Below are 22572 nucleotides of genomic sequence, written 5' to 3'. Positions count from 1 at the left end.
AATTCCATTTTTATTTTACACTGTATTGATAAAACTGCGTTTAACAGATTTGGCTTTCTGAAAACTCGCATTTGATGTTAATTCTATGAAATATGTTCACAAGATTTTTTTTCGAAAATTGCTTCAAATTTTTTAGAACTTGAATTTAAATTTGAATTTAGAACTTGAAATCTGAACCAATTAAGTACAGTTTAAGACAGTGTTTTTGAACCTTTTTCATTAAGTGGCACACCTAATTGAAAAATAACAAATCATGACACCCTTGACCAGCGGCGGATCTGGAATCTGAATAAAGGGGGAGGACTAATGCGCCAGATGAATTTTTTGCGAATATTATGCGCAACACAAAAGTATTTCTACGTGTTCAAAATCAAAATTTAAGTCCATTGAATTTTATCGAAATACCTACATGTAAAATAATAGTCTTGCTATTGTTTTTTAAATATAGTTTTAATATCAAATATATCATCATTTTATATTATCATTTTATTGATAAACAATTTTTGTTACATTTTTTTATACTATTTTGATGCATATATAAAATAAATATTTCATTATTTTTTATCTTTTTCATATCAAGTTAAAAAATTTAAATTAAAAAAATGATAAAAAATTGTTTATTTGTCATCATTGCTTTTGAATACTATGAAAATACTGTAATATGCACCTACTTTGTAATTGAAACCACACGCTTTTCAAAGTACAATGCAACGCTTTTTAAAGCATATACAAAACACAAGTGTCCCCGTCGTTCTTCTCTGGTAAGTGGCCTGGTACTAAGACTGGGAACATGAAGGCCAAGCAATGTGGTTTAAGCGAACTCGTGACAAGTCGTGCGTACACGTAGCGTAGAACATTACATTAACTTGCGATTAGTCATAGTTTCTTTGCTTACTAGATATCTCGTAGCAAAATAGAACTGACAATCAGTTATCTAGAACTACACTTAAGTAAATTTTCAAGAAAATGCCTAAAGGCTCTAAACTTTGCGACACCCCAATCGTGGCGCCGTGGCACCCTAAGGTGCCGCCCGGTTGAAAAACACTGGTTTAAGATATCGGTGTGCTTTCCGAGTATTATAAGTTGAAGTAAAATCTTTTTTGAGCTACTAATGTTGCAGCATGCATTGTAGAATAAGACTAGCCACTTTTTAAATTTGTGCTCTGCAAGCTCTGATATAAGGGTATTTCACGAAACTTTTCTGAGACCACATTATGCTTTCTTGTCATCAAACGCCTGTACCTGATCTTTGAGCCACTTCCTACACACCAGTACGAAGTGCGAGTGTGCCGCATATTTTATAAATTGCTATTCTTCCAAATCCAGCCTTACGAAACGATGTGAAAACTGTAACTTTCCTAATAAAGTACAAGTACCTTAATGCATTCATCTTTGAATACAAACAGTAAGGTTTCAACGAACGTGTCATTTTGGATATCGTGCTATTCTATGAATGTGAGAAATAATATACCAGTTAGTCCAGTCACACAAGAGGTCAATCAAATTTTCAGGAAATAGTTTATGGCTAGACACAATGTTCTAACGGCGACAAAAATATTATATCTTACAGAAAAAATGATTATATAAACGGAAGACAAGCATGAAACATCCTTAAGTGATTGTAAATTTCGCTTCTGATAATAGATTTAAAGCTATTTTCTACAGAAGAGTGGATTTTAGTAAGACTGCAATTAGGGTTTCTTATTTCCCGGTCTTCTGCTTGTCCCGAGATTCAGGTATAAAAGTGAACTGTTTCCCGGGACAAAATTAATTATTTTTAAGATATACAAAATGTCGTGAAATCAAACGATATAATTATATTTTTGTTTTTTAAAGTAATTTAATATGTTCTGTAAAATTCAAAACCATATTAAGAATGTCGTATAAGTTATATATTAAAAATTAAATTTGAATTACGTAGAAATTTTAACAAATAGAAAAATTTTATTAAAGTTTGCTGGAAACTGCATACAACAACAACAACACAATTATTCCAGATATTACTCGTTCTGACAAGTAAAGAATTTTCAGAGTCCTGCCCCAAATAAGCTACGAATTGATTATTGACCATTTGTGACGTGTCGTAACGAAGAAAAATTAAAAAAAAGCAATAAGTAGGTTTAAAATTAATGAATACACACGTATTCTGACAGATTATGATTTAATTATACTTTCTATTTGCAAAATTTCCTCATTCTCAACACTAAATAAGAAAAATGTAAAGTTTTAAGAAATTTTCGGGATTTCTCAAGTTAAAAAAACGACCGGAATCCCAGGATGCCGTTTGAGAAACCCTAACTGCAATTATATTTATGTATGTTAGAAAATGTAAAAACTGTTAATCATAGCAACAGACATTGAAATAGATCTGGATGCATGCTATAGGCCTATATTTTTCGAATTGGCTCTAATGTAACAGGAACTTAGTTTAGAGTATATTCATGTTTATTGTGCAAGAGTTATGAGAAATAAACGAGAAAAATATTGAAAATAAAAAAAAACGTAAATTTTTACCTTTCTAGTATTGTATAAATTCCTCTGTTAATTCGCATTAATAAATAATTTCGTATTTCTTATCTACTAAATGTCCATTTTTCGGTTCGATGTTACATACCAATAATTTCAAGAATAAAACGAATGATTTTTTACTCAGATTTTCTGTAAAAATCCGATATTTATCTAATTGCAGAATCGAAGTTCCCTCGTATAAATAAAAGGTTGCTAAGAATGAATATTGTATTTAAAAGGAAGCAGATTTTCTCAGGTACAGGAAATTAAAAGCCATATTTAGATGATCCGGTAAATAACGGGTGATAAACTAAAATAGCATTTACATGTATGGCGTGGTCTGTGCTTTTTAGTCAATATTTTATACTATTTATAAAGTATTAAATATTATTAATGATAATAAATAAATAATAAAAAATATTCATAGCGATAAAAATGATATAATTTTTACATGTTGAAATTTGAATTTATTATAATGAAAATAAAGATATTTTAATCTAGTTTTACTGAAGAAATTACTACAAAAACTAACGATTTTCCAAGGTATATAAATTTAAAAAATGAAAAACAAATTACAACATTATCTGATAAAATGGCTAATCCTTCGATTCGAATGGTTTCTAATTCAAGAATAACGTCCTAAATAAAATCGTGCGATAATAAATTTTAGCATTTAGAAATGTCTTAAGTTAAAAATATCTGTTAAGACATGATAAAGTGCAGAGTTGAATCAACACCATGAAAGCTGGTCATCTGGATGACTTGTGATGTTATTGAGAGAAGATTACTTTCGTGAAAACTTTTTAATTTTATGCGAGTTGAATTAAAAATATTTTAGGACAATTAAAGACTTATATAATTTAACTTTATTCGTGATATAAAAAGTATGATGTTTTTTTTAAAATTCAGAATATTTTTTTCTGAATAAGACTTCCCCCTTTTCCAGAAACAGAACACCAGTATAATAAGTCCTAAGTAGACATTAATGTAATAAAAATTTTCCTAATTGTTTTGAATGTAATATAAGAGGCAGTGAAACCTGCATATTAATTTTCCTTCTGATTCGTCTTGCTATATGACACGGTGAACCAGATAATTTCCGGTAATGACTGAATCTGTCTTCCGTGACACCACTTTGTATTTTTCCTAGAAGAAAATACGAGAAGTTTAACTGTTCAATACAATATCGCGAAAATTCTAAAAGTTTATATGTTATATGTAGTAGAGCTTATCTCTTTAGAAAATGTGCCACTGGTACACTGTATACTGTTTAGAGAGATACATGTTTTGCCATATGTCGAGCTTAAAAAAGATATACGTCTCTTACATTTTATACTATTGTAATTAGCTCTTTGTATACATTTTTCAGACGAATTCCTATGTATAGTGTCTTGACATTGACAATTTCAAACTAACAAGTAAGTGCCGTTGATTCATAATCAGAAATATGTCGTGCCCTAATTTTTGCAAGTCTACAGAAATAATTATGTATTAAAAAAAAGGGTTACATTTTGTCTTTCTATAATGGAACGATTAAATGATTTTAAACTCAAATCAAATTCATGTTTAATTAGAGCTTCACTACAGTTCTGATGCATGTTTGAGAGTTGCGAAGGGTGCATTGACCAATATACGATATTTTTCACCTTCAGAAAAATTATCACTGGAAGAAAAAACGCTACATTCGGGAAAGTAAAGATTCTGAAGTGGTTTTTTTTATTGTTTAACAGATTATTTCTGATAAATTTTACGATATGTACGTGTAAGAACGCCGATTGGGGAGGAGATTTTGCCCCCGGGCCGAATTGGAAAGAAAACTTTTTTCACGGGCCGAACATGAGGATGCCCTAGGAAAATTTTGAGGTGGTGCGAGATCTCATTGTGGTGTCACCCCGTAGAGACTAAATTGTACAAAGAGATTACAGATACATTTTTCACATTATCATGCTTTATCAATGTTCTACGCTGTACTTAAGAGATTTATAATGGAGGTTTAACTCTAACCAGACAGCGAGTTGTTGACCTAGTTTTTTGCTTTTTGTTTTAGGCGTTAGAATTCTCACCTATCTATTCTGACTTGAGTAGCTAATATTAAAAGATTAATCGCGAACCACATAAATCCATTACACGGGCCACATCCGGCCCGCGTGCCGTATGTTGGCCATGCCTGGTCTAAGGTCTACGCGTATGTGGGTGGCGGTTTTAAGAGGCAAAGTACTACAATGTAGGAAAATAATGTTGATGAAGTTTTTATAAAACGATACGCACGAAGAAATAAACCAGCAACGAGTTGCTTATCTTTCCCAGCAACATTTAAATTTTTCGTGGCGCCATCTATTATCATATTTCATTAAAAAAAACTTTTTATATTTTTAACTTTTATAAAATGTCAAAAAGCTTAATGTTGAGGGTAAGGATGAGTTTTATAATAAAATTGTAAATGCTAATATAATTCATAAAGACATAAGCTCTTATAACATCATGCTTGATAACAAGAAAGGAGCACAGTTAATCGATTTCGGTCTCTGCACAGTAATTAGTGTATAATACAATATCCTAATTTTTATTGAATATTAAATTCTTATTGATTAATTTTTTTTCTGTCAGTTTGATCGTAATTCCAAAGAATTTTGCTGTGTTATCTTTGTCCAGAAATTCTTGAGAAAAAGCCTTATGGTACGGAGTTCTATTCGAATTCAATCACATCATTTGGTTCACACTCGTGTAATCAATATATTATTTTTAGATGCTTACTGCGATTTGGTTGGGCATTTGCTACCGTGTTATACCAAATGTTAATTGGAGGCTCTAATAAGGTTCTAATTATATTTATAATTAATTGATTTTAAATTTTATATTTTAATTAATTATTTAAACTAATCATTGTAATTAAAAATAAACTGAATTGTATCTTGTTGTTTGTGTGTTGAATTTTTTTCGATAAGCAATTTTGTCTTCCTTTTCTGTCGTTTCAGCCCCCTTAACTCTCTCCTTCTCCCTATTTCCCTTCTTATATGAATATTCCTGACCCCAGTTAAGAAGAAATTTCGATTGCGTCCTAACTCACCATATTTAAAGGTATGTTTATCCGTGTGGTAGGATAGGATTAATTAAGAGAGCGTATACAGATACAACATTAACTATGTTGAACAAATGTAAATTAAAGAGATATATGAAAAACACGTATGTTCAGTGTTCATACTAAGTTACAGCGCTTCCATTCCATAATTTTTATGGCCATTAAATAATAAATGGCGGACGGATGGCCGAGCGGTCAAGGTGGCAGCCTACCGCTTCGACTGAAATAATTAAATCCTAAATATGCGGCCGGATGGCCGAGCGGTCAAGGTGGCAGCCTACCGCTCTGGGGGGACCCGGGCTCGAATCCGAACGGGTCGAAAAAATCCCCAGGAATTTTTCGGGGGGGTAGTCCGTTCAGATATGTCGGGTCCCGTCCCTCACCACCTGGCAGCCCCATTGTGAGCCTGGCCGAATCCATAATGGGCTTGCAAAAAGAGGCCCTCTTAGTGCCCACAGGGCGGAAAGAGTTAAAAATAATAATAATAAACGGTTTTTAGAAGATCCGCTACTTGTTTAAACTCAACAGTTTGTGCAATATCCGCTATTGGTCTAGATTCGACCAATCCTGTCGCGAGACGAGTGGGCGATGACGTTTTACCGCATTTTACGAGTTTCTTTTAGCATCTTTGTACGAATACGGTCGCAATATTTTCGCCGCGATATACGAACTCGCATTATATAAACGCGTTTTATAGGGGTCTATTGCATTTATTTTTTAGAAAATACAAGGGAAACGGTGCTTCCACCGCTTCCAACGACGGCACGCCACTGATACATTGTATACAAAGATGATTGCTTGTAGGTTATAATTTTGTTTATAAAACGTATCTAAGATTTGTATTTTTAGACGTTTTTAAACAAATTTCTAACTATAATTTGGGGTAATTTAACAAGAGTTATACCCCAATTAAGTAGCGATAGATTAAACAATTATTACAATATCAAATTACATATAGTTTCATCTGTGTAAAATTACTTCTACATACAGGCAGAAATAGAATTATGTTGTAACAAGCTTATACAAGGATTTTTCCAAGTAATTCTAACTTAGATTTATTACTTTAAAGCTAATATATTTGATTAAAATGTACATGTATACTGTACAATAGTGTATTGAAGATNGTTTGTACAAAATAAAAAAATAATTTTTAACGATACAATAGTCTTTGTTAGGCTTAACATCGACAAAAATTCAACGCGAAGCGACACGCAACGGAAAAAAATTTCAACATCGGATACGTTAAACTATTTTTTCGTGCATAAATCGGTTATCCGAAATATCTGTTATACGAACAACCCCAGTCCCTAATTGATTCGAAAAATCGACGCTCTACTGTATTTTTAATTTTTGCGTCAGTTCTAACGTAAGATGTTTTCCTTGTGAAGCAATAATTAACAAAGTAGAACAGAGAAAATAGTCTTGTTATCTAAGTGAAAATGTTTCCCGTAAGGGGTGATAGGTCCTTACGTTACAAGTTTAACCACTACAATTCAAACGAAGAACAAGAAGCGAATTTTTTATCAAATCAATGACCACTAATATTCACACAGTACTATACATCTATGGGCTTTCTCTCGTATGACAAGGCTGTTTTATTATGAGGGCTAAGATATGATGCAAATATTGTATATTCTTGCAATCACTCAGACACAGTGTGAGCAGATGTGCACTCCACATTACAAGTAGTGAAGATGGTTTACATGAAAAAATAACGTACATAGTACTTACACAAGAAAGCCAACTTTATCTTATTCGCTTGAAGAAAATACATAAAAAAGTACTAAACCAGCGGGAAAATCCGTTATAATTTATTAACAGTTTTCTTGTAGCTATCTCCTATTTTCTTCTTTCTAGTGCTTATTATTTGAAACAGCTACATTACTGGCATCCTCTAGCCCAGTGTTTCTCAACCTGTGGGTCGCGACCCCCAGGGGGGTCGCGGGTGTAAAAAAAGACAAGTGTTTGTAGGTCCTACACTACAATAAAAAAACCTAGAATTTCAGTGAAAAGGCTGTGCCAGTTTATTTTACAGTACAATTGGTTTTTCGATCGATATTTAAAGAAAGAAAATTAAATACGTAGTTTTTAAAATCAGTGATATAGTTTAAATATGGCCCTGGGGGGTCGCCAGAATTTTTTAACTTGTAAAGGGGTCGCGTATTCAAGAAGGTTGAAAAACACTGCTCTAGCCAGTGTCACTATGTAAAAATAAGACATGCAGATATCCAATGAACCTCAAACGACTTATTAAATTAATCCGAAACGTGAAATAATTCCTTATTACTACATGGCAGATTCTTTATAGTATCAGTTCTATCAGCACAGATGGGAATAATCGATTTACATTAAATAAAATAAAATATAATGGATCATTATTTAAACGAAAAGAAAAAGGTCCGTATCAATTTTTACTTTCAAGTTAATTCTTTTATCAGAAACATTACTTTAAAATTAATTGAGAATAAAAAAGTTTAAAGAGATTTGCCTTACCTAAAACGGATTTACACGAAAGGCGATTAAGACCTTTTTTTTCTCTGTATCCACTCAAAGCCAGACAACCTCCAAAAAACGTCAGCTGAAAGAAATACGTAAAACAGATGCAGGTAGCAGCATAAAAACTGAATATTCTAATTACTGGAAATGGACAATTCATTGCTATACAATAAGAACAAAAATTGGTTAACGAAGTTATAGTTATGGATACTGCTGCATTCGAATACGTATCTTCCATCCGCTTTTGAACTGGATCGCGAGTGTTAGTTGTTCGCCAACACGCGATTACTACGAAAGAATCGTCCACTTCGGTCACTGAAAAACAATTTCAACACATTAATAACATAATATATTTGAAGAGATTAAATTCTGTTATGTAACCTACCCAAAATGGCAAATGGGAGAGCAATGTTATAATGAGTAGTTTCTACACCACTAGCAGAGAGTAATCCAAACGAGGCAGCTACAGCCATTCCAGCTGACATGACACTGGCTACACCCATCCACGGTTTGCTTCTAATCCAACTATTGGTCATGTTACTCAGCATGCTGAAGAGACATACTACGATTATAGTGACGCTTATAAATGGTATCATCTCCTGCAAATCTAACATAACATTAACATCAGTCGAAGCAAATGGCTCGAGGAAAGTGTCAATATACTTGAAATTGCATTCTTTTATTCTTCTGTAAAGAGCTTTACTCCAAGATTTAGTCCAGTCTGTTTTACTTGTGTTAGTATCATCCAATGGATATGATAAACGCATGGCGTATACTTCTTCTATATAATCGTTTTCGTCAACGATCACACCTCCTAAATTGAATAACATTATCTTATATGAAAACGTTAAAGGATCGATATCTATGGGGTACTTGAATTTCAGTCTTTTAGAAGCTACATCAACCGCATGATTTAACAAAGTAGAAATAGGATTTTCGAAACATTTTCCGTAGACCCGTCCACAAACGTCGTTGTAACCAATTTGTCTTTTATCAACATGCACAGTGACGTTATTTGCTATTTCGCTCATCATTTGAACTTCCAGTAAAACATGTTTCTGTAACATGTTTTTGTCTCTTTTGTCTTTTATGTAGATCGCAGGTACGACTGGACGATGAGTTAATCTTTGTAAATCGTAAAATTTCGAAGTGTTCATTGGAAATGTTTTGTCTATGAATTGTCGAATTTCAAAAATATTTCCTCTGTCAGCACATAACAAGTAATCGTTATCATCAATATATTTCATATTAAAGAATCCAATACACAGTAAAGCGCAGGCAATGGAAGGGATAACAATGTAATAATACGGATGTTGTCCAATGTTTCTTCCAAGTTTTCCTAAACACTTGCATAGACTTTCACTGAAGCACGAAAACTTTGAGTTTTTCTTCATCTTGTAAAGTTGTGCTATAAAATTCAAAAATTATTTAAGAATTAATTAAATTAAAGTTTATTATTCCAGTACAATTATTCCACATATTACAGGATCTGATAAGTAAAGAATTTTGAGACTCCTGTCGCAAGCAAGCTACGTATTGATTATTGACTTATTGTGACAAGCCATAACGTAAAAAAATTAAAAACACTAATAAATAGGTTTAAAAATAATAAATACAAATGTATTCTGACAGTTTATGAGTTAATTATACTTTCTATTTCCAAAATTTCCCGGATCTCAACACAAAATAAGAAAAATTTGCGGTATTTTTCGGGTTCAGAAGAATTTCCCAAGTTAAAAAAAACCCTAAGTGCAATCATATTTATGTAGGTTAGAAAATGTAAAAACTGTTAATCATAGCTACAGACATTGAAATAGATCTGAATGCATGCTACATATTTACGAATTGGCTCTAATGTAACAGGAATTAGTTTAGAGTGTATTCATGTTTATTGTGCAAGAGTAATGAGAAATAAACGAGAAAAATACTGACAATAAAAAAACGTAAATTTTTACCTTTCTAGTATTGTATAAATTCCTCTGTTAATTCGCATTAATAAATAATTTCGTATTTCTTCTGTACTAAATGTTCATTTTTCACTTCCATGTTACATACCAATAGTTTGAAAAATAAAATGAATGATTTTTTATTGAAATTTTCCTTAAAAATCTGATATTTATCTAATTACAGAATAGAAGTTTCCTCGTATAAATGAATGATTGCTAAGAACGAATATTGGATTTAAAAGGAAGCAGATTTTATCAAGTACAGGAGATTAAAAGCGAGTATTTAGATGACCTCGTAAATAACGGGTGATTAAACTAAAATAGCATTTACACTTCTGGCGTGGTCTGTGTTTTTTAGTTAATATTTAATGATTTGTTTTGTAATTTGGAGATCCATAAAATCCACACAACAATAATTCAAGCAGAACGTGAAGTCTATATAGAGCTTTAGTTTTTGCTTGAATTATTGCTGTATGCGCTAGTAAACGATATTTTAGAATGTTCACAAGAATAAAGCAATTATTCCTGTTATGCATGCTAGCATCCATACTACCAGATAATTTTGAATCATAAGTATTAATGTCTATGTCTATATCTTGCATCTGTATGTTGTCCATTTCTAATGTACAGTACAGTAATTTGGGATTTATGTTTTACTGAGGAATGAAGGTTTTCATTCACTGCTCGCTCTTCTATTCTGTAAACATGCTTAGGGCATACTCCCGGAATAGAAGATTCAACTGCTTTGAGTATGTTGGGAACATATTCAAGGCAGTTAGTTGACTAAAGGAGTTTCTGGTTTTACTTAAGAACATTTTAGTTCTTATATATTATTAATATATTATTTTCTATAGCTATATGTCTGTGCAATAGTCTAGTTAAAACCAAAACATCTTCCTCGGGAACAATTTTGCAGCATCTAACTACTGCTAAAGCAAAAATCCTTTGCACACTAAGACATTCAGTTGCTATTGATTTTGTGTATATGGCATAACCACAAGTGGATGTGGCGTAGAGGATAATTTGCTGAATTGTAACAAGAAATAAAATTCGGTAAGTTTCGATATTCAAATACTAAGTGCATTTTTTCACATCTGTCCACATGATATCCAATTTGCAAATTTGCTTTCACAATAACTTTTAGAACCTATATTTAACTTACAAAACTGATAATTTGCATGACTTATACTATACATCAAACTAAAATTTAACACCTAAGTATTTCTGTGTTGAAATCCAAACTAGGAATTCATTGTCAAATTTTAAACGAGGTTTTGGCACTTTATTACTGCGTAATAACATTGATAATTTTTTGAAAATTAAATTTTAATTTATTTTTGTTACCCCATTCTATAACTTTTATAGGTGTTTCATTTAGTTTCTTATTCGTAGTCATTTATATCTTGTCATTAAAACCATATCATTTCCAAAGCTTTCAATTTGGAGTTTTCAATTCCTTTAAGCAATAAATTAAACATTATATTCCACAGAAAAGCTGACAACACACCAACAGGAGATCCAGAAATACCCAATGAGTCTTATCCAAAAGTCCAAAAGAAAGTAGACATTTAAGGTCAGATTTGTTTGATGGAATACTACAAAGCAATTTATGGACTATCTGCTAATGTATCCGAGAGGACTTTCTATGGGTACTACCTTTGTTTAGGTTACTCCCGCTACTTTCATTCCATATTTGATACCTGTACAGTTATTTTGTAATTAATTTACTAATAAAAGGCTTTTAATTCTGTTAGTTATATAATAAAACTTGGAAAATTTCATATGGATAATAGTTATAATGATTGAGTACGTGCAAGGTGTTATAAAAAGCTCTTTGAATGTCCAGAAATAGTGCAACAGTATTTTTATTTATACGGAAACCAGCATTTATGAAATTAGGCAAATTAAGTATTGGATCTTCAATATATTTTCTTCTTTTAAAACCATAGGTCTACTGTCTATAAATAATAGTTATTTTCATTTGATTTTTAGTTTAATCTGCCAAAGCTAATTTTCTCAAAAATCTCTCTAATGATTAGTAAAAGACTGATTAGTCTGTAGATCTGTGTCAGAATTTTCTTGTTTCTTCAATAAGATAAGTTTTTCGACGTTTCAACATTTAAAAAAAATAATTAATATTTTATATAAAATATTCATTAAAATATAAAAACACTTATAATATTTCACAAAAGCTATTTTCTTCAGCTCGTCGCCATTTTGTTTCAAGATGGTGGTGCCTAGTAATTATATATATCATTTTTTTTTTAAACTAAACAATATAAAATATTCAGTTTTAAGATGTATACAAATATAAAATAATTTAAAATTATGTATAAATTTAAGAAATTTTTACAGTTTAAACAAATAATTTTTACGCCATTTTAAATTTTAAAAATCAAACATTATCTGTTTAATTAAAATTAATAAGAGCAATAAATTTATAATAAAAAGATCTCTTCCAATTAAAAATAAATTAATTAAATTGAAAAGAATAAAAGGAAAGGGAATTAATATTTTGCTCAAGTTCAGTAAAGTTGCTATAAACATTCATGTTTATAGCAACTTCACTGAACTTGACGTAATAAAAATTTCTGAGAAAGTAACTTTTAATATTTAAATAATAAAACTATTACATTTATTTTATTTTTAAATGTTAAAACCGGTTACTTCTGCACTTTAACTTCCGGGAATCGCCTACTTTATCTTCTATTCAGTTCACTCTAGTACTATCTTTAACATAAATTTATGTATACTTATACGTTATAAATTTATTTTAAACTTAATAAAGTTTTTTTTTTAAAGTGAATTTTATATAAGAGGCATTGATGAATTTTCGTGTATCAAGGAGAAAAACGTGGCTTATATAAACTGATAAATTGAATAGCGAATGGAACTATTTAACTGAATTTTATACTAGAATATGATAGAAATTTATTAATTTTATTTACTAATATTTTATGTATTAATCATCATATATATTTTTTTTATATTAAGAATTATGATTTACTATTATTTTTATTTAGAACAGTCGAAGAATTATCGTTTTATGTGCATAAAATGGCATAGAAAATGCACTTTTATGCACATAATTCGGTACATAAAAGTGACTGAAGAAAGACCAACTGAAAAGTCATTAAAATATAATTTAAATTCTGATTTATTTGAGGAATATTTCATTGAATTTACTACATCATTATCTAAATTAGGTAAGAAAAATAAACATATTCAGATATTTTTAAACCGGGTCTAACAAATCCAAAGATTCCATACAGCATGTAGCATAATCGTGATTACTACAGCAATTTAAATACACAATGATTATTAACTTTCCTTATTTAGATAGGTTTATGAATAATCTAAATGTACAATACATAATAAAAAAATCAATTACATAATAACACATATCACGATAAATTATATTTTAAAATATTTATTGTAACTATATTAAAAAATATATATATATATTATGTTTAATATTCAACACCCGGAATCATCTTATAACAATTTCATTTTACCTTCTCCAATATTAAATTTATAAACGTATTTGTATGTAAATATATACAATAAAACCTGTGTAAACCGGACTGGTACTGTACCGAATATTGCTTCCGTTTTAAACAGGTTTTACAGTATAAAAATATCGTCAAGAATATTTATAAAATATAAAAATTTTAATTCGAAAACAGTAAATTTATTATTTTTAGTTGCGATTTAATTTATTTTTTACATTACATAATCCAGTAAAGTATTATATTATGCCGATTTATATTATTAAAATGTATATTAGACTTACAGACAGATCATTCAACGCACATATTCACATCCTCACCTCTTACACCTACACTTAAAAATATAGTGAGGAACATAAATACGCACGTGAACATACTTAAAACTTATAGATCTGTAATAATTAGAACATATAAAAATCACTGTCAGCGCTCTAAAATTAGTATCACAAATGAAGCCAAAATTTTATTTATGTACATCTATTAATATTGTTCGATAAAGTTAACAGGAAACATTGTAAAATAATAATTTTAGGAAACCAGGAAAAAGTTCCCGTGTTGGGAATTTTTAACGTCACACCCTAAAATTAAAAAAAAAAAAAAAGGAAATTCTGTTATCTAAAGTAATTTCACTTTATTGCCATCCGTCTTAAATTACAGTGAAATATATTTTAACCTTTTATTTAAAGAGGGAACACAGAAAAATATTTAAACATCACTGTAGATAATACTTATCTAAATGACAAATTGAAAAATTGTCGTGTTATTGAAGAGTTCAAGGATCAATTTTTCTCTTTTTTTTGTCAGCCATATTGAAAGTCTATTCTAATAATAANTATATATATAATATATTTCAAAATTATTTTGTATGCAAAAATAAGAGAGGAATGTTGCACTTTCTCCTCTAAAAATAGCATCAAAGAAATGAAAAGAAAGTCGAATTAACTTTAGTTTTATGTATAAACAATAATATATCTTATAATAATTTTGAGACAATATAGTGATTTAAAGAAAGCCGAAAAACAATTTTCGTAATTCATTTTCTCTGCTTTAAAAATGTGGTGATATTAATTTTTTACATGCAGTTTACTTGTCATGCAACACACACTCATCAAATAATAAATAAACAAATAAAACGTTTATCACTACTTCTATTGTATTTTTTAATATGAAGAGTTTGTCTATTGTTCAACTTACAAAACGCTGTTAATGTATTTTAGCAATACCAGTTTGCATCGACTATTAACCAACACTGACAACACAACGTCCAACGTTCTACCAGAAGTTGAAACGGGGACAATCGCATGATTTGCCTCAGGTTTTGTTTACTTTTAGATACGGTCAATATGTGATTTCGATGGATATTGAGAAAGTGAGGACCATTTTTAGGTCTAATTTATTCTTGCTCCCTGTAATGGGTATGCAAATACAAATGCAAATCAGCCTATTTACATGCCCATAATAAGACAAGATGGTATTGTAATCCAAAAAATTAATAATAATAAATTTAAAAATCACTCACATTAAAATACAGTAAAACTCAATTTTTGAACATAATTTATTCCTAAAAGTTGTTCGAAAACCAAATGTTCCCATAAAAAACAATATAAAATGGATTAATCTGTTACTAACTCCTAAAACAGTCTGTTTTTTTTTTACCTGTTTAGCTGTATCTCCTGCAAAAAAAAAGGTCTACAAATGCAATATATATATAATATAATATTAATAAATTTTTATTATTTAATTTAACTTAAGCATATTTAAACACAAATTCTTGGATGACATTTATATTATGTGAATGGCAATTAATGCAGTTTTTATTAATTAATTTTGATTTAGATTCAACTGTGAGGCATACCAAAAAATGGAAATACTGTCTTTTCTGTATATACACATTTAAATCTAATTTAAATAGAATCATCATTAATGATTTGTATCACAACATTTAATGATGCAAAGCAATCAAGGCCCCACTAATTTCTGAATCGGTAGTCCTGTCATTGATTGGTCAGCCGTTAGACTTTCTTTAACATAAGTCGTATAGAGTGTTGACCATCTCTCTCTCTCTAATCTGTTTAATCTCTAATCTTCTCTGGCTGAGAAGCTTGTTTGACAACCGAGTTATCGTACCGCAACCAGTGCAATAATGAGTTTGAAATTCTGTTAATGAACTAAAATGTTTAAAAAGGAAGGCGTTCAAAAACTGAGTTCTGACTGTAATTTAAAAATTAATAATTGTAACTGTGTTTAGCTAATTATTATCATCACGTTCTAAACCTATAGCTATGAACTGGTAAATATCCAAGAATATCATATATCAAAAGTATTACTTTACACAACAAATTTCTATATAAAATCTGTATTTTCTTTTTATAAATTTTCACAATCTTTTGCACTACTCCTCTTAAAAACATATCTGCATCGAATCTCAAAAAATTCTAGTATAACTACAAAACTGCATTTCAATCTTCCATGAACTTCTATACGTGTATTACATTGTAAATTTACATTCAGAATGCTCAAAGTATTCTTATAAAATTAAATAAATTAATTTTTGTATAACTGAAATAAATTTTTCCAAGAATAATTAAAAACTTTATTGCAGTAGTTGACATATATCACAAAGTGTACATGGATAATAGGAAAAAAGAAAATCAATAAAATCAGAAATTTTGTACAAATGACCATTTTACTTGGTATACTTACAACATTTACAAACTTTAAAAATAAAAAAAATGTACACATATTAGTAATAAATTGTCTGAATATTATGAAGAGTATATTTTTCAATGAATTGTATGTGTAAATGCATAAGAACAAATAACGGAAAATGACAATGAAAAATACTTTATAAACAATGACAAAAGAGACTTACTTTCTCTGTATTATTATATGACTTCTTGTTCGTTAATCTCAAGCAATTCATCTGGAAATTGCAAGACAATAGAGAATTGTTAAGAAATAACTAACTGATATGAGCCTGCTCATATACTGAAAAACATTACTATAATTTTTTGAAATTATATTCATCTATTTTAAGAGATACATTGATACAATGTGTAAAAAACACTTTACATACAATATAATTTATATATAAAGTTTAAGTGCAAGGCAAAACTTACTTTATAGTCTAGTTTTTAACATTCAACAAATTTAATTCTTTACTTAACTTCTGTCTTCAGATATTCTGCAACAAATTTATTATCAAAAAAAATTTCAATTTTAAAAATTGTTTGCTAGGGAAAATAAACTTTATACAATGAAACAGCATCGGACTTCAAAATAACAAAAGTCAAAATGAATTTTTCTTAATGAAATGAAATGCCATATTTAATACAACAGTATATTTTTTATGAATCTTTATTGTAAATGTTATCAATTTTTAACTTGTAAGTTAAATGTTTCTATATCAAAAGATTATATAGTAAATAATTTTCTATTTGTCGATCAATTTTGCATAAAAATTTCTAAATTTATAATTCTTTTCTACATATTATTTGGCCATATCACAGTTTATATTTTATAAAAGTTAATCATCCACAATTTCAATTTCTTCCCAAGAATTCATAATGGCATTAGGTTCTTCTACTTCACAGTACAGTGAATCTAATTTAGTATCTTCTGATACGTCTTTAGGAGTTTCGACGATATCTGAAGTGTTGGATATGGAACGTCGAACAAGTCCTAAAGCATTCAACATGCTAGGACTGTCGTCACTTTCTACAAATAATATAGAAAACCATGTTAATTATTTGTAAACATTAAAAGTACTTGATATAAATTAATAAAAATGATACAAACCTTTTAATTCGGTATTCAATTTGTTATGAACAGCATTACATGGATTTATTTGATTTGCTTTGCTGGTTATTGGTTTTAATGCTGAAGATGTCACTTCAGCAATCTTAATGTTAAAATCATTACCTAATTTTGGATAAATTTGTTTTTCTTTATTCTGAGTATCAGCTTTGTTTAGCAGAACTGATTTCATTGTTAGTGTACAATGTTTATTGGAAGTTTTTTCTTTAATTTCACTCTCAGTAACTAACTTTGCATTTCCTTTTGTTTCGGATACATCCAAAAGTTTTTCATTTTGAATAGATTTTGCAGGTGAAATTGGTAATTTTCTTTCTTTAGGACTTTTATCAATATGCCAAAATCCATCGGCTACTTGTTTAATCACCGTTATCATACTTTTCGAAGAATTTGAAATATGGCAACTTCTTTTTTTACAATTTACCAAATGTGTTGCTGATGAAAAAAATTCAAATAATAAAATTAATTTAAAAATAGTAGTATTCATTAAAATTTCAGATATAATTTACATACCTATCACATTTCCATCAGTGGATGAATATCCACATGCGCAGTTCACAGGATACTTCAATACAATAGGTTTCAGATCCATTGCCATATTTTTTCCAGTCCTTTTCAATTTTGAATGCTTCATTATCATATGGTCAACAAAAGCTTTACAACAATTAGTCGAATAATGACAACTTCCACAACTTAGAAATCTCCTAATAAAATTAAATAAAGCATCATCATCATATTTACATATCAGTAAATAACTGCATACTTTCTAATCATTACTATACAATTTGAATTAATAGAGCAACAAGTAAGAATACTTCATAATCAAAATTTACTGAAACTTACCCGAAATGTCTGAGAGTCATGGGACGACCACATTCGCAACATTTATAAGACGGCATATTCAAGCTTTCTATATTAGATGAACTTATTTTAGTATTTGATGGTTTAGGAGGATTAGGTGGATTAGGAGGATTTTCTGCTGTTATCTCACATTTTGTACTTGTTACGACACTGGCAGGATAAGACTTATTTGATTTTTCTTCTAACTTTTCAGCCACTGGCACCACAAAATTTGATTTGAACGGTTTTACTCCTAAGTAAAATTAAAATAGCATNAATATTCATAGCGATAAAAATGATATAATTTTTACATGTTGAAATTTGAATTTATTATAATGAAAATAAAGATATTTTAATCTAGTTTTACTGAAGAAATTACTACAAAAACTAACGATTTTCCAAGGTATATAAATTTAAAAAATGAAAAACAAATTACAACATTATCTGATAAAATGGCTAATCCTTCGATTCGAATGGTTTCTAATTCAAGAATAATGTCCTAAATAAAATCGTGTGATAATAAATTTTAGCATTTAGAAATGTCTTAAGTTAAAAATATCTGTTAAGACATGATAAAGTGCAGAGTTGAATCAACACCATGAAAGCTGGTCATCTGGATGACTTGTGATGTTATTGAGAGAAGATTACTTTCGTGAAAACTTTTTAATTTTATGCGAGTTGAATTAAAAATATTTTAGGACAATTAAAGACTTATATAATTTAACTTTATTCGTGATATAAAAAGTATGATGTTTTTTTTAAAATTCAGAATATTTTTTTCTGAATAAGACTTCCCCCTTTTCCAGAAACAGAACACCAGTATAATAAGTCCTAAGTAGACATTAATGTAATAAAAATTTTCCTAATTGTTTTGAATGTAATATAAGAGGCAGTGAAACCTGCATATTAATTTTCCTTCTGATTCGTCTTGCTATATGACACGGTGAACCAGATAATTTCCGGTAATGACTGAATCTGTCTTCCGTGACACCACTTTGTATTTTTCCTAGAAGAAAATACGAGAAGTTTAACTGTTCAATACAATATCGCGAAAATTCTAAAAGTTTATATGTTATATGTAGTAGAGCTTATCTCTTTAGAAAATGTGCCACTGGTACACTGTATACTGTTTAGAGAGATACATGTTTTGCCATATGTCGAGCTTAAAAAAGATATACGTCTCTTACATTTTATACTATTGTAATTAGCTCTTTGTATACATTTTTCAGACGAATTCCTATGTATAGTGTCTTGACATTGACAATTTCAAACTAACAAGTAAGTGCCGTTGATTCATAATCAGAAATATGTCGTGCCCTAATTTTTGCAAGTCTACAGAAATAATTATGTATTAAAAAAAAGGGTTACATTTTGTCTTTCTATAATGGAACGATTAAATGATTTTAAACTCAAATCAAATTCATGTTTAATTAGAGCTTCACTACAGTTCTGATGCATGTTTGAGAGTTGCGAAGGGTGCATTGACCAATATACGATATTTTTCACCTTCAGAAAAATTATCACTGGAAGAAAAAACGCTACATTCGGGAAAGTAAAGATTCTGAAGTGGTTTTTTTTATTGTTTAACAGATTATTTCTGATAAATTTTACGATATGTACGTGTAAGAACGCCGATTGGGGAGGAGATTTTGCCCCCGGGCCGAATTGGAAAGAAAACTTTTTTCACGGGCCGAACATGAGGATGCCCTAGGAAAATTTTGAGGTGGTGCGAGATCTCATTGTGGTGTCACCCCGTAGAGACTAAATTGTACAAAGAGATTACAGATACATTTTTCACATTATCATGCTTTATCAATGTTCTACGCTGTACTTAAGAGATTTATAATGGAGGTTTAACTCTAACCAGACAGCGAGTTGTTGACCTAGTTTTTTGCTTTTTGTTTTAGGCGTTAGAATTCTCACCTATCTATTCTGACTTGAGTAGCTAATATTAAAAGATTAATCGCGAACCACATAAATCCATTACACGGGCCACATCCGGCCCGCGTGCCGTATGTTGGCCATGCCTGGTCTAAGGTCTACGCGTATGTGGGTGGCGGTTTTAAGAGGCAAAGTACTACAATGTAGGAAAATAATGTTGATGAAGTTTTTATAAAACGATACGCACAAAGAAATAAACCAGCAACGAGTTGCTTATCTTTCCCAGCAACATTTAAATTTTTCGTGGCGCCATCTATTATCATATTTCATTAAAAAAAACTTTTTATATTTTTAACTTTTATAAAATGTCAAAAAGCTTAATGTTGAGGGTAAGGATGAGTTTTATAATAAAATTGTAAATGCTAATATAATTCATAAAGACATAAGCTCTTATAACATCATGCTTGATAACAAGAAAGGAGCACAGTTAATCGATTTCGGTCTCTGCACAGTAATTAGTGTATAATACAATATCCTAATTTTTATTGAATATTAAATTCTTATTGATTAATTTTTTTTCTGTCAGTTTGATCGTAATTCCAAAGAATTTTGCTGTGTTATCTTTGTCCAGAAATTCTTGAGAAAAAGCCTTATGGTACGGAGTTCTATTCGAATTCAATCACATCATTTGGTTCACACTCGTGTAATCAATATATTATTTTTAGATGCTTACTGCGATTTGGTTGGGCATTTGCTACCGTGTTATACCAAATGTTAATTGGAGGCTCTAATAAGGTTCTAATTATATTTATAATTAATTGATTTTAAATTTTATATTTTAATTAATTATTTAAACTAATCATTGTAATTAAAAATAAACTGAATTGTATCTTGTTGTTTGTGTGTTGAATTTTTTTCGATAAGCAATTTTGTCTTCCTTTTCTGTCGTTTCAGCCCCCTTAACTCTCTCCTTCTCCCTATTTCCCTTCTTATATGAATATTCCTGACCACAGTTAAGAAGAAATTTCGATTGCGTCCTAACTCACCATATTTAAAGGTATGTTTATCCGTGTGGTAGGATAGGATTAATTAAGAGAGCGTATACAGATACAACATTAACTATGTTGAACAAATGTAAATTAAAGAGATATATGAAAAACACGTATGTTCAGTGTTCATACTAAGTTACAGCGCTTCCATTCCATAATTTTTATGGCCATTAAATAATAAATGGCGGACGGATGGCCGAGCGGTCAAGGTGGCAGCCTACCGCTCTGGGGGGACCCGGGCTCGAATCCGAACGGGTCGAAAAAATCCCCAGGAATTTTTCGGGGGGGTAGTCCGTTCAGATATGTCGGGTCCCGTCCCTCACCACCTGGCAGCCCCATTGTGAGCCTGGCCGAATCCATAATGGGCTTGCAAAAAGAGGCCCTCTTAGTGCCCACAGGGCGGAAAGAGTTAAAAATAATAATAATAAACGGTTTTTAGAAGATCCGCTACTTGTTTAAACTCAACAGTTTGTGCAATATCCGCTATTGGTCTAGATTCGACCAATCCTGTCGCGAGACGAGTGGGCGATGACGTTTTACCGCATTTTACGAGTTTCTTTTAGCATCTTTGTACGAATACGGTCGCAATATTTTCGCCGCGATATACGAACTCGCATTATATAAACGCGTTTTATAGGGGTCTATTGCATTTATTTTTTAGAAAATACAAGGGAAACGGTGCTTCCACCGCTTCCAACGACGGCACGCCACTGATACATTGTATACAAAGATGATTGCTTGTAGGTTATAATTTTGTTTATAAAACGTATCTAAGATTTGTATTTTTAGACGTTTTTAAATAAATTTCTAACTATAATTTGGGGTAATTTAACAAGAGTTATACCCCAATTAAGTAGCGATAGATTAAACAATTATTACAATATCAAATTACATATAGTTTCATCTGTGTAAAATTACTTCTACATACAGGCAGAAATAGAATTATGTTGTAACAAGCTTATACAAGGATTTTTCCAAGTAATTCTAACTTAGATTTATTACTTTAAAGCTAATATATTTGATTAAAATGTACATGTATACTGTACAATAGTGTATTGAAGATATAAACATGCAATATGGTTTCTTTCAGTGGCATAAATGTTCTTATATTTGACTCTCATTAAGATTTTTAGAATAAATATGACTTTAAAAACAGTATTATAATTAAATTAAAATTGATGATAAAGAAACTTTCATTTTGTTTTTTATTAAAATTAATTTTTTAGTAGTAGTAATCCCATCTTTGGCTAGCCATTCACTGCCTAATTTTCTATAACCATTTAAAGTTTAATTAAATTATTTTTTAACATTTTTATAAGCTTTTTCCCCTTTATAAAATTCTATACATAGGATCTCTTTAGACAATAGGCTATATATATAAAATATATTTCAAAATTATTTTGTATGGAGCATTATCTTCATATAAAAACCCTGTAGAAAATTTTAAAAAA

At 30.0% G+C, this 22572-nt stretch overlaps 1 protein-coding gene across 1 annotated transcript; it reads right to left on the bottom strand.

Moving 5' to 3' along the window:
- Nucleotides 1–16118: 16118 nt before the first annotated feature.
- LOC111624946 (zinc finger protein 280D-like) lies at nucleotides 16119–21687 on the bottom strand. The gene is made up of 6 exons (XM_023367941.1): nucleotides 21662–21687; nucleotides 20806–20870; nucleotides 18195–18444; nucleotides 17865–18055; nucleotides 17337–17786; nucleotides 16119–17255 (listed from the first exon to the last, which is right to left on the bottom strand). The coding sequence occupies exons 1-6, from the start codon at nucleotides 21685–21687 to the stop codon at nucleotides 17065–17067; spliced, it is 1173 nt and encodes a 390-aa protein (XP_023223709.1). The 3' UTR covers nucleotides 16119–17064.
- Between the last annotated feature and the right edge of the window lie 885 nt (nucleotides 21688–22572).

This window comes from Centruroides sculpturatus, unplaced genomic scaffold (assembly GCF_000671375.1).
Source record: "Centruroides sculpturatus isolate CEXI.00-Female unplaced genomic scaffold, Cexi_2.0 scaffold390, whole genome shotgun sequence".
NCBI classification, from domain to species: domain Eukaryota; kingdom Metazoa; phylum Arthropoda; class Arachnida; order Scorpiones; family Buthidae; genus Centruroides; species Centruroides sculpturatus.
Note: the sequence above shows the minus strand (reverse complement) of the source record. Positions and strands in the feature narration are given on the sequence as shown.